Source organism: Pinus tabuliformis, chromosome 9 (genome assembly GCF_031772625.1).
Source record: "Pinus tabuliformis cultivar Carrire ecotype Pingquan chromosome 9, CPIR1, whole genome shotgun sequence".
NCBI lineage: Eukaryota > Viridiplantae > Streptophyta > Pinopsida > Pinales > Pinaceae > Pinus > Pinus tabuliformis.
The window spans coordinates 1,380,657,520-1,380,671,607 of NC_142307.1; the positions used below are offsets into that span (position 1 = coordinate 1,380,657,520).

The 14,088-nt window shown below is 38.1% G+C and overlaps 1 protein-coding gene across 3 annotated transcripts in view; it reads right to left on the reverse strand.

Moving 5' to 3' along the window:
• The window catches only part of CLC-D (chloride channel D), a 386,191-nt gene that overhangs the window by 209,366 nt on the left and 162,737 nt on the right, over positions 1-14,088 (reverse strand). For all 3 annotated transcript variants that reach the window (XR_016262549.1, XM_089439578.1, XM_089439577.1), the window contains 2 exons: positions 6,932-6,991; positions 6,718-6,792 (listed from right to left, as the gene is read on the reverse strand). Coding sequence is in view for 2 of the 3 variants with exons in the window: in XM_089439578.1 (XP_089295704.1) it covers positions 6,718-6,792; positions 6,932-6,991 (135 nt within the window). In the remaining variant the exon portion in view is untranslated. The remainder of the gene's footprint in view (positions 1-6,717; positions 6,793-6,931; positions 6,992-14,088) is intronic.

A 14,088-nucleotide genomic window follows, 5' to 3' on the forward strand; every position in this document is an offset into this window, starting at 1 on the left:
CAAGGTAGTAATATGACGAAATGTAAAGTTCATGGAGGACAGAGCTTTCAGAAGATCTCGCAAAATGCCTTCCAAGGAGCAGTCGAAAGAGGATCCGTTGGTCATGCCTCTTCAACCAACAGAAGTGAAGAATCCTTCCTCAAATCAGGAAGATTCTCAGGATGAGGAAGAGGAGCGAACAGAAGCACCTGTTGGCAGAGGAAGAACCAGTAGGGAACTTCATCAAATTCTGCGTGATGCAGAAAACTTCATCAGAGAGCCAAGGAACAGTAAAAGGGAGCGAAAATAGCCAAACAGGTATCAGGTGTTAGTAGCTCAGGATGGAGAGCCTGCCAGCTTCAAGGAGGCAGCTCAGCATCAGGTCTGGCTAGATGCGATGGTGGTGGAGTATAACTCCATAATGGTAAATGATGTCTGGGAGGTGGTATCAAGGCCTCAAGACAGATCTATGGTAGATTCAAGATGGATCTACAAGATCAAATATGCTGCGGACAGCAATATTGAAAAATACAAGGTCAAGTTTGTGGCTAAGGGGTATGCTCAAAAGGAAGGGATTGACTATGAGGAAACCTTATATATATCTATATATATATTAGAATTCAACACTTTGACTTCACAAGATAGAAGATCAGATATCTGAGATCTTCACTATGAAGATGACACAATAGTTCTGACGACTGGGATTGCAGATCTGATCACAGGTGAAGGCACACTGCTTCAAATGATTCTCTAATGTGATCACCATGTTGCATCCAACATGATGTTGCATCCATTATCATGCTGCACCCATCACCATGTTGTACTCATCACCATGTTGCACTTATCACCATGTTGCGCTATAGGACTGCTTATGAACACATCTCCTAAACAGGTCCCCACTGCTGGCTATGGCATGTGGCCTAGCCCAGCAATGAACTGCAACTAGGTCTCTCCATACAATGATGCTTCCCATACAGAGGAGCAATGTGAATTGATGTCATATCCTAAAGAAAACCAAAGCATCTTGATGCCAACCATATTATAGAGAAACAAAGTGTATCGATCAAGAGAAACAAAGAATACATACTGTGGATCGTGATACATCAAGCTGTCTGCCACGTCTACTATATCATGTCACTGGGGAGACTACCTTGTCATGGATACTATGTTTGCCATGTCATATATATATATATATATATATATATATATATATATATATATATATATTGTTTGCCATACCAAAATCCTATCAACCATACCATGCATATACATGTTCACAATCTGCCATATCATGTATATACATGTTGTTTGCCATACCATGACACTGTCTGCCATATCATGTATATACATGTTGTTTGCCATACAATGACAATGTCTGCCATGTCAAAGAAACATTGTCTGCCATATCATGTATATACATGTTGTTTGCCATACCATGACACTGTCTGCCATATCATGTATATACATGTTGTTTGCCATACAATGACAATGTCTACCATGTCAAAGAAACATTGTCTGCCATATCATGTATATACATGTTGTTTGCCATACCATGACACTATCTGCCATGTCAAAGAAACATTGTCTACCATATCATGTATATACATGTTGTTTGCCATACCATGCCATACACAGTGTGATGATAATATATAATGCAAAGAGAGTGCAACGCGAGTTTATACAATGAGTGCGATGTTAATTACAAATCACAAAGTATACGATCCATATTACATGTATTATAGTGTGTTGTAATTACATACGTTCTACGGAAATTTGATGCTAGCATGACTGTGCTTTTCAGCGAGTCACTGGTTATTCCATATGTGGGCCAGAGATTATGACATACACGGATATACCTTATGCGAGCCAGAGATTATAATGAACTCGATCATACCATATGCGAAAAGGGATTGTGGTCATACCATATGTGAGACGTCCTGTAACAGAGATGCGAGAGCATTCGATACAGAGTTATGAAGCCACCTACGAACTTTTATATTCCACGAACTTTAGGGCTTGAGCTCCCTTTTAAGACTGCGGCCAGATCTTTCTGTTCTCTGCGGCTAGGGCATGTTTGTACCTCCTCTAAGACAGCGTCCATAGGGCAGCGTAGGCACTCCTAGAAAACCTTTTCTCTTCCTTGTCTAGGGCTTCTCCCTGACTGTAATTAGGGCTTTCCATGGCAGCGTTAGGGCATCATTAGGCCAAAGTATTCTCTTAGGGTCTTCTCCTTCCACCAAAACCCAAACGAGTGGAGAAGAAGATCACAAGAGATGAGTGTCTAAATGACTAGGAGGCCACCTCTATTTATACTATAACATTGAGCACAAGTGGGAGCAATTTGGTTGCTGGCTGACCTTGGCGAATTGTCCCATAACACAAATAATTCATATCTCCATGAATACATGTTGGAATCGAATGATCTTTAGATCAATCCTACACCTCTCGACAAGAGAAATCCAAGAAAAATATCAGTTGCCATAAATAATAAGACCCACATGGAGTTTGGCCCTAGTTGCCAATTTTAATAGGTTCTTCTTATGAGAAATTCTTCCCAAACGAGTGGAGAAGAAGATCACAAGAGATGAGTGTCTAAATGACTAGGAGGCCACCTGTATTTATACTATAACGTTGAGCACAAGTGGGAGCAATTTGGTTGTTGGCCGACCTTGACGAATTGTCCCATAACACAAATAATTCATATCTCCATGAATACATGTTGGAATCGAATGATCTTTAGATCAGTCCTACACCTCTCGACGAGAGAAATCCAAGAAAAATATCAGTTGCCATAAATAAGAATACTCACATGGAGTTTGGCCCTAGTTGCCAATTTTAACAAGTTCTTCTTATAACCAAGTACTATTATAAATACCTCCCTAGTTAAGAGCGTAGTTTTAAAAACCAGCCTAGCTAACCGGTTATCGGTCTAACCGGTCGGTTAGCAGGCCCACAGGTTGGAACTGGTGAAAAATCCCAATTTAATAGGCTATGTGGCGGAAAATATGACCTAACCAGTCCTAACCGGTCCTAAACCGGCCGGTTACCTGCCATGCCCACTGAGGACCCACAGTGCAGCTTTTCCAAGGTAGTTTAAGGGTTTTAGAGGGAAATTAAGGGTGCTTTCCCTCCAAAAACACCCTCTCCAAGCCTTTAAGGAACAAAAACAGTTAAATGATCTTGTTTTCGTGCAATACAACCTTCGACTGAGGAGGAACCAAATGATGAACAAAGCACCTGATCTAGATCCCATTGTGTTGGACGATATTGATCCAACCAGTGTTTTAAAAACCGTTTTTAAAAAACGGTTACCGGTCTAACCGGCCGGTTAGCAAGCCTGCCGGTCTAAACCAGCCAAAAAACCCGGTTTGAATGCTAACTTCTCCATTTTTGTAACCTGAAAACCGGTGAAAACCGGCCGGTTTTGTCCTAAACCGGCCGGTTTTAGGCACAACCACCATAAAGTTAAAAAAACATGTTTTTGACTGTGTTTGAGGGGTTTTGGGGGGGGACTAAGGGTGTTTCAACCCTAACAATGTTGGCAATTAATGGTAATGTTAAATTCTTAAAGTAAAAGTGACATTGCCTTTAATTTTCATTTTCATCCTTTTACTTAAATTTTTAACATTACCATGAAATGACTCAGGATGTTTGAGAGTGGTTTCGACCTCATTGGATTTCATATGGAGAAACTAGAATTTTAGATTTCCCTCAAAATTCAGCAGACTTAATGGTTTTCAGGATTTCATGGTTTGGGGGTAAACAATAAATGCAATTAGAGCTCCAAATGATGAGAAAAACTCCTGATCTAGATCCCATTGTGTTGGATGATATTGATCCAACATCAGAATGGGTGGAGGAGACTGAAGAACATGTGTTTGAGGCTGATTTTGATATCGACATGGCTTTGGCGGGGGATGAAGCAGATTATGTGGTGGCATCAGAACCAGGATCAATAGAGGCATCAAGGAAAGGCAAAGAACCAATGGAAGGCACTAGTCATGCAGGTTGACAAACTCGTGCTTCCATTAGGTCCACTTCTATTGTCATTGGTGGCATTGATACTGAGGTTGCAGATCAGGCTGAGGCATCCTCGGACTCTGAACCAGATGATGTCTATGTAGCTCCTGGTGATGATCTTGTGTCTAGTAGTGGTAATGAACTTGATGATTGATCATGTGTATACTGTAGACTTGTAGTAGGCCAATGGCCTCATAGCTTGCAGCATTGTTTTTGGACTTTATAGGCCATTTAGAGCCTCATTTCTTATGTATTTTGCTATTTTGTTGATGATATGTATTGCACTCGGTGCCATTTTGATGTATTCACCTTTACATGGTATATAAATGAGCAAACTTTGCATATTTTGTCTCTATTGGCTTGGAATCATGATTTTACATCTTAAAAATAGTTTTGTTTCATTAAAAATTAATTATTTAATGTATTTTTTTAAAACCGGTTCGTTTAGACCAAATCAGTGCCGGTTAGACCAGTTCTGGTCGGTAAACCGGTTCATTAGGTGGACCGGTCCGGTCACCGGTTCCGGTTTTAAAAACATTGGATCCAACATCAAAATGGGTGGAGGAGACTGAAAATCTTGTGTTTGAGGCTGATTTTGATATCGACATGGCTTTAGCGGGGGATGAAGCAAATTTTGTGGTGACATCAGAACCAAGATCAATAGCGGCATCAAGGAAAGGCAAAGAACCAATGGAAGGCACTCGTCGTGTAGGTTGACAAACTCGTGCTTCCATTAGGTCCACTTCTATTGTTATTAGTGGCATTGCTACTGAGGTTGCAGATCAGGCAAAGGCATCCTCAGACTTTGAACCAGATGATGTCTATGTAGTTCCTGATGATGATCCTGTGGCTAATAGTGGTGATGAACTTGATGATTGATCATGTGTACACTGTAGACTTGTAGTAGGCCAATGGCCTCGTAGCTTGCAGCATTGTTTTTGGACTTTATAGGCCATTTAGAGCCTCATTGCTTATGTATTTTGCTATTTTGTCAATGATATGTATTGCACTCGGTGCCATTTTGATCTATTCACCTTTACATGGTATATAAATGAGCAAACTTTGCGTATTTTGTCTCTATTGACTTGGAATCATGGTTTTAAATCTTAAAAATAGTTTTGTTTCATTAAAAATTAACTATTTAATGTATTTTTCTAAAACCAGTTCGTTTAGACCAAACCAATGCCGGTTAGACCGGTTCCTGTCGATAAACCAGTTCATTAGGTGGACCGGTCCGGTCACTGGTTCCGGTTTTAAAAACATTGGTTAAGAGGTAGTGTTGAAGAAAAGAGTAACTAGGTTCGGTATTTACAAATGTAATTTTGATCTTTGTACTTGTCAAGAAAAAAAATATTATTTTTGTATATTATAAGAATGAGTTTCTTGCTCATTTCATAGGTCTAGGAAAGCCAAAGAGTCAAAGTCATGTATAAGGAGCTCTTCTTGAGCCTATGTGTAAATGTGAGCCTATGTGTAAATGTATACTAGTCTAAAAGGCCCTCCAAGACAAGCACAATCCTCCAAGACCAGCACAAGAAGAAATCTGCATGCTAAACGATGAAAAAGACAGTCATGTCGGCCTCAAAGCATATATAAATGTCATGTTGGCTCAATAAAAGAGACACATCGGTTCACATTGAAATGTCGGTTAAATATGGGAGACATAACCACTATAAATAGGCGTGAAGGTTCAGAATTACAGTCAAGGATTTTCGGACAGTTCTGCAACTTCGGTAAAGTACAGTGGCTCAGAATCTCAGTCAAGTATAAGCATAGTAGTTCAGAATCTCAGTGAGTACAGTGGCTCTACATTTCTCGGATGGTCATCATGATTTCGATCTCGGTGTAGGGAAGATCTCAGTGCAGGGAAGAACACTATCACAGTCTCGGTGGACCTATCTCCTAGCAGTCTTTGCATATATATGATAAGAAAGATCTCGAGAAACCTCACTGTCTCAACATACATTCTAGATGTAATATCAGTCTTACTGTCTCGGCATAAGGAGGATCACGATGATCCCACAATTGCACTCACAGTCTCGGCATACTTGTCATGAAATACACTCTCGGAATGTTCACAGTAATCACAGAAACACAGTCAAGATAAGGTCAGTATAGAGACCTAGTGCTCATGATGATGATCTCGGTAAGAGTGTCGTAATGAAGATGGACATATGGTACAGCAGTCATCTCAGTAAAGGTGCAACAATAATGATCAAGGTGAAGCAGCAGTGTTGATGATGATCTCAGCAGTAAGAAGAGGATTGGTGTCTTGGTCTTGGAGTGGCCTAGTAGGTCAAGGGTCATGGTCTTGGAATTCGTCAATTGGAATATCTATAAGAAGAATTTTGTGTGGGTTTTCCAAGAGGGAGAGGTTTTGGCCCTGGCAAGATGCCAACATCTTGTGTTCTTGTCTCTTTGTTTTGGTAGCTATTTGATGAACTAACAAAGACACTCTAATAATAATAAGTGAAGCAGAAGAAAAATTGAAAAACATCTCACAAATAGTTATCATTCCGAGAAGAATCTCATTAATTATAACTGCCCTAGATTCTTCAACATCATGGTTCCAAAAGATAGAAGTAAATATCTAAGATTCAATCTTCTTATTCTATAGCTGCAATGGTAATGAATATCTTTTGCGGGGTCTCTAATGCAAAGTCAAAATGTAATGAGACAGGTGTAAATTTGGAAATAAAGGGAAAAAAATTATCCTACCAAAAATGTTAGAAGGCTTTGTGCACTGTATTCATGAATTGTTTTTGCACTGAATAAGTTGCGAATGGCATCATCCTGCAGCAAAGAACAAATACCATAGGGGCATATGTATGTTAAAAAGAAAAACATATCAAAAGCGTTTAATTGGTTGCAACTTGTATCGTAACGAGGATGATGTGTAATTCATTAAAAACATTTCCATTGAAGTACTAACCTGTGTGTTAAAGAAAATGGTTGCAAGATCGTTATACTCTCCATCTTTGGAGCAATGGAACTGCATAAACAAGGGACTATTGTCATTAAGTAAAGCAATTAAGGTGTTGCCTATTTTGATCAGGGAAGGTCAACATGATAGTACACTAAGGCTTTTAACCTTTGAAATTATTTGACATATATAATAGCCAAGATTACATAAAGAAACATACCACAATAGGATTTGATCCCTACACATGCACATGCACAACCACAAGGAAACTAGCAATAAGGTGAAAGATACCTACTTAACAAACAAAACCATAATCATTAATGTGATATCAGTACCATAGGAGGACAATACTAACAACTTCAATGAGGGGAATGAAATCAATAACTGCTTCCAGATTGGTATGGCAATAGGCTTATATTTCATACTTGTACTCTTTGAAAACTAAAATCCTTTTACAAATGCTCATAGACATTGAGAAAAACCTAATATGAGCATACAGTAAACGAAAGAAAGAGAAAGAGGGAAATCATTCTTGAAAGTTGTGTGTCTTTGCACAGTAGTAGATATATATAAAATAACATTATTCCAAAATAGGCAAAAAGCCCAACATGGAAGGGGGCTAATAATTCTAATTTTAAAAATGCTCAATCTTGGACATGCAATTCTATGAACATTGAGAACTTGAAACTTGGGACATAAGAAAAACATTTTTTCATTATCACTTTGTTGAGAAACTTTAACGTGGTAGTATATTGAGCCTTTGCAGAAATCTCATAAAGAACCACACCACAATGAGATTTGATCCCCATGCATGCACACCCACAACCACAAGGAATCAGCAATAGAGTGTAAGAAATCTACTTAACATATGAAGCTATAATGTGACATTAGTACAATAGAGGGAAAATGCTAACTTAACTAAGGGACTTGCAACTCAAAGCCAGCTTTTGATTATCGAAGCAATCAGTAATAGAGTGAAAGAGATATACTTAACATGTGAAGCTATAATGTAATATTGGTACTATAGAGGGAAATGCTAACTTAACTAAGGGATTTGCACCTCAAAGCCCACTTTAAAGTTTAGATAATCAAAGCTTTAAGCCTAAATTGGTTTATACAACATCATATGAATTCAAAAACCCAGTACAGACACAAAACAAAGTATAAAAGAGAGGGAGAATTGCTCCTTTAAAGTTGTATGCTGTTGTAGTACTGAATGTTATAAATTTATAATAAAAATTTGTTCTAAAATAGGGCACTAAAGATAGATATAAGTCCTCAACTTTATCATTTTAGCCGAGCATAAACTAAACTAACAAAAATAACATTTATAACATGAGAAACACTGAAAATAACTTAGTGGCACAAAAATGCCAAGAACATGGAGTGTATGTTTAGCGTGTATTTCTAGGGTGCATGCTTAGTGCTTATCATTTCCTCTTTGCTTAGACAAAATTGTCTCAATCTCTGCTCAAAATGGGGAAACTGCTCAAAGAGAAAGCCCTCTTTCCAACCTGCTGTAATAATCAGTTTGCTTCAAGTAGTTTTGGTCTTGGTATGGAACGCTCCCTCTTCTGATAATGGCATCTATTAAAACAAAATCTAGAAACCCCATGTGATGTAAAGTCCCAAGCATCAAGGGGTTAGCCTTGTGCAACTCAAGAAGGCTTCCTGTTGTCACCACAGTAGCTCTTCCTCTCTCTTTTGATTGGATTTTTCCAACTCAAGGGGGGCTTCCCTAAGGATTGGATTGCTAAGGGTATAAAATCGAGGCACAAGGTGTGATATATTGAAGAGTTACACTAAGAAAAACAAGTGGTTGTACTATGGATGGATAAATGAGTAGTGTAAGAAAGACAGATGAAGGTAGAAGCCCCAAGACCAAGTCCCTGACCACACTTAGCACAAATGGAGTCGAGGAAGCATAGAACAAAGAGGGAAAATGCATAAAAAAGTAACAGAATAGGAGCTGCTATGCATGCCACAATTCAGCCTTAGCTTGCTGATTTCTATAGCAGAAAATTACCTTAGAAGGCTATGGGTTTCATTCTTAAGCATTGTCATGAAAAAGAGGTTACATTAGCAAAAAATGGATTTGCTATATGAAAGTTCACCACAACAACAATAGCATGGTTCATTACAAAGTAATCACAACATGCTACAAGGGTTTCCTAATACAAAAAATAAGCATGTGAAAATAGATTGCACATTGAAAGCCTTACATAAAATTGATATTATACCTCCAATCCTCCATCCAAGCTGCAATCATATGATGTACAAATGAAGTCCAAGGGGAGAGCTCCTCAATCCCCAAAGTCCCAATAACCATTACAATTGACAATAAGCTCCTCTTTGTAGACTGAGTCTCTTCTCTCATATAAAACACAAGTATTAATTTGCAAAATAGTTCCATTACAAGTCAAAGAAATAATAAAAAATATGGAGTAGTTATATCCTTCTTTAATCCATATTTGATCATGTCACAAGATGTGGAAACAAGCCTCTCAAAGGGAACTCACCCTCATCCAAAAATAGAAAAGAGATCACATCAAAAGTCTCCAAGAGAAGGCCCTCCAAGGTGCATGAGAGATAAAACAACAAAGTAGTGTGCCCTCCAATGCGCATGAGAGATAAAATAATAAAATAGTTCTCCTCCTAGGAGAATGCTCCATAACCAACCTCCAAAAAACGCAAGTGGTCCACAAAATGCATGTAACAAACCCAATTGTTTGGATCCAAAGGCAACCAACTCTATAGATGAATGTGCCACATGCCAAGTAGATAGAATGCTCCACAACAAATGAAGCAGTCAAACACCAAAATAGCAAGTGGACCATCTCCATTAGAACTAATCCAAGAAGACATGGGAAAGTAGGGTTTTGAGGACTTGACCATGCCAAAACTACAAGAAATAATAAAATATATACCTCCAAGAATAGCAAAAAGTGTCTCCACAAGTGAGCCCTTCAAGTATATGCTCAAGTATAGTAAGATGACCAAGGAAATGCATGCAATGTGCCACGTGTGGCCCTCCAAGTATGCCACATGCCTCTCAATAAAATCCCTCCGTAACCACCTCAAATAAAATAATATTTATGCCAAGTCAAACAGGTGCGGGTACTCTCCAATGAAGGTCGAAAGATGACAAATGTAACCGAAATAACCATGCAATAAAGATTAGAAAGAACCCAGGAGAGGTGCATCTTAGGAAACAATGTCATCTAACTACCTCACCCACCAAACAAGTAATAAAATATCTCCATGTGAAGTGCACCCAAAAAAGAAGTGTCAAAAGCAATTAAAACTCAATAGTGTCATGCCAACAGCAAAACTATGTGTTGTTTCCCAATACCATCAACAAATCCCATCGAACCATGTGCACAAGAGAGAGTACACCCTAGGAGAATGCTCCAAACTCTCCAATCATGATAATATAGCCATGTAAACCATGGAAACTATGACCAAGAGAGGATTTCTACATAACAAAGCCTCAAATAACCTCCAAAAAAACCCTCCAAGTGTGAAGTAGGGCACTCAAGTAATTAGCCTCCAAGATAATAAATGAATTAATTTAACCATTGCATGGTTAAAGCGACCTCAACATGTGTGCACAAAGGCTAGTGTTGAAATAAAACAATATTCCAAACTCCCAACCAACTAATTATCATCATGAACATGTGTGCCAATGAATGGGGATACGCTCCAATAAGCATTGTACCATGGAAAAAAGTTATATCTCCTAGCATTAGCAAAGACCACCATGATAAAAACAATGACAAAATAGAAGCTCCACCTAGGTATGAACCTAAGTTGTAGGAAATGCCTAGTTGGGCCATGTCCCAATACCCAAAATGCCTAGAAACACCAAACGGGCATAAAACAGCTTGGAAACGCCATATGGCATTGTCAATGGTGTTTCCAGGCCATTTCAGCCATTTCCACTAATACTTCAAGCACTTTTTTGAAATTTTTTGGGCTACCTAAATGCTCTAGAGAGGCATGGGACCTATAGCAAAATATCACGCTATTGATGCCAATGACCTTTTCAAACAAAACAAAGCAAGTGTGTCCCTTCACACATCTATCACAACAAAAACATGAAGAACACCCCTCCTAGTGACACAAATAATATCACATCACCATGTAAAAGTCATTAGGAAACTCCAACAACATCATGAAACATATACATCCTAACACCATCATCCTCCAACCCCTTGGAAGGCTAGACCCATCATCCAAGAACAACATGTAGCACATCCAAGATAAATAGGTATACCACAACTACACCATAATGAGATAGCATGCTCCAATATTTCAACAAATATGAAACCAAGGGGTGATCAACAAGGCAAACATGTGAGAGGACCACTAAGTCAGCAAGCACAATCATCCAACCAAGGTGAAGTGAGACTCCCCCAAACCAAAGACCTCAATAAAATAATTTGATGCCATGAAGAGAAGGGTCTCCATGAAGATGTACCCCAAGTTAGTCCAATGCTCCAAGGAACAAATAGTAAATCTCCACCAATGTGATGAAAATCACAAAATGGAACCTCACACAATATTTGCCTTGAAACTATCCATGGCCAAGGCAGATAATTTTCAACCCTGTATACCTATCTACATATGAACTATCTAGAACACGCAAAATGGAACCAATCAATCAAGTGAGCAAACTAAGGTTTTTGTCTTACAAAAAAAACCCAGAAATTGCCAAAACCCTTGTAGAGGATGTGCTAAAATCTAGATATCAAAAAGTTCACTAAGAAATGTTTTCCAACAATCAGCCACTTTCATAGCATGAATATATTTTCAAAAGATAAATCCAAATTCCCAATTGAGCATTGTTATGAATAAAATTATATAAAAATAATACAAATAATATAAATCAGTGTGGAAAAAGTCTGCAAAAAATCTCGATTTAATCCTAAAAACGCGATTTTTTGAACTAAATGATTTAATCCCCCGACTTTTTCCTTAAATCGGGAGTCAACCCAAAAAGTCTTCCTCCCTTCCCAGGCCACGGATAAAGAGGCCGCAAAGGTGAAAAAACTATAAATTGAAGCTTCCATCCATGCATTTTCAAGTTATTGCATTGTATTGTTTGTCATACTTCTTGCGAGCATAGCAGTCTCATTTGTCATCTGTTAGTTTTGAGGTTAAGATATGTTTTTGTTTTCCAAGGAAAAACAAATCTTTATACTCCATATTTCTAGTTAGAAAGCAGAGTATACATTGGCTAAGCCTCCAGGCTTTCAGTGATCCAGACTCTAACAGCCACTGCCCCTTCAAAACCAACATGTTGCTTCTTTCTTCTAAAGGCTGTCCTCTCTCGGCTGGATGTTGGTCCAGCCTACTACGAGGATCCCGTACATTGTATTTATCCGGTCCCGTGGTTACTATGCCGCCGCGTTTCTTTTCCGGTCCTTTTGCAGAATTTGTGCACTATATATTGTAGTTGCCTACACACACAAATTCAAATTCTGGGATATCCTTTAGTGTTTCGACTCTCCGTTCAGTGGATGAGATGGCTGCGCTCCAGCTCACTAAATAATGGGACGGCAGTGGTCCGCCGGCAAGCTCGTTCTGATCCTGCCTGGACGCAGTACATTGGAATCCTGATGCACCACCACGAACGCTCAAAAGTACCAAAAGGACAGGCATACAACAGTCTTCCGTAGAAAGAACCCCACACCATCAAAAACATTGTTACAGTGGTTGAATGCTTCCAGGGGAAACAACAAAGAGGAGGTCATGAAGATCAAATAGCAACAACCTGTCCAAAAAAAACAAAACCAGTGCCTGAAAAAGGAACCCATTTTTCAGACAGGAACAAAGTACCTGTGAAATCTTGTGACATCAAAGATCCTTCCTGCAATGAGAGCACATTTTGAAAGGGAATCTTCTTTAGTGGTGAATTCCCTGTAAATGTGGGGAAAGGTTATGTATCAGAAGTGGATTTTACCTCCAAGAGTTTTTGAATAATAGATGCCAAGGCTAGGTTAATAATCTGACATCCACTGTTTTCTTAGAAAATAAGCAGCTTGGATTCACCAAGCGTTAATTTTCACATCTACTGTGATACTCACTGTTGATTTTCATTGGACCTACCACCTAACACCTTATTACCCAAGCAGATTACAATCTATTGAATAAATGCATGACTTATTTCTTAATACAATTAGCAGAAACAAAAATTAAAAGGGGAAGAGGATCTGAGTGACTGATTACTTGATGACTTTTAGATGACTCATGATATACATTTATTATATTTTTTGTTGATATTTTGACTCTTGAGAGTTGAGACTCGGACAGGACTCAAAATTCAGGAGTTGATTCACTATTTTGATATGTGATGTAGCATTAGACTTCATATACATATTATATATTAGCTTTCTTTACATGTTTATGTGGAAATGCATTTATTTGATGTTGTGGATACTCTAGATGTTAAAAAAATGAATAATTTTGTGTTTTTTTAATTTCGCCGACTTTTTCAAAAAACTCCCGACATTGACGAGTTTTTCAACTTTTGGACCCTTGCCGAATTAATCCCGACTTCGACTTTTTCCACATTGATATAAATAACAATAATAATGATTAATGATAAATTAACTAGTAATTAGTTAATGAAGAGGCATGTCCCAAAGGACATGATCGTTAGTGAAGGGGTACCTGCCTAGGGTATATAAGTAGGCCCTCATTCTCATTTGTAATCATCTCATATCTTATATCAATCCAATATACAATATTCAATATATAGTTACATGTCTTACAATGGACATTTATATCTTTGAAGTATTTTAAAGATTTTCGTTGTGTATACGACTTTTGGTCGTTACATTGGTATCAAAGCCAGGTCTGATCCAGGTCTTTGACCATCAACTTTGCATCAACGTTGTTGTCGTCACAATCGAAGCACTTCACTACACAAGCGTGGAGTTTCTCCGTCGTTGATTCATCAGAGACCCTTGGCCATTACAAAAATAAAAAATATAAAAAGGAAAACAGTAATAATTAGAGAACAAAAAGAAAAGAACTAAGAAAAAAAAAGTTGTAGAAAAAAAAAAAAAAAATATATATATATATATAGAATATAAGAAAAAAATTGGAAAAAAAAAATTAAAAATACCAAAAATATATATATATTAAAAATAATAATAATA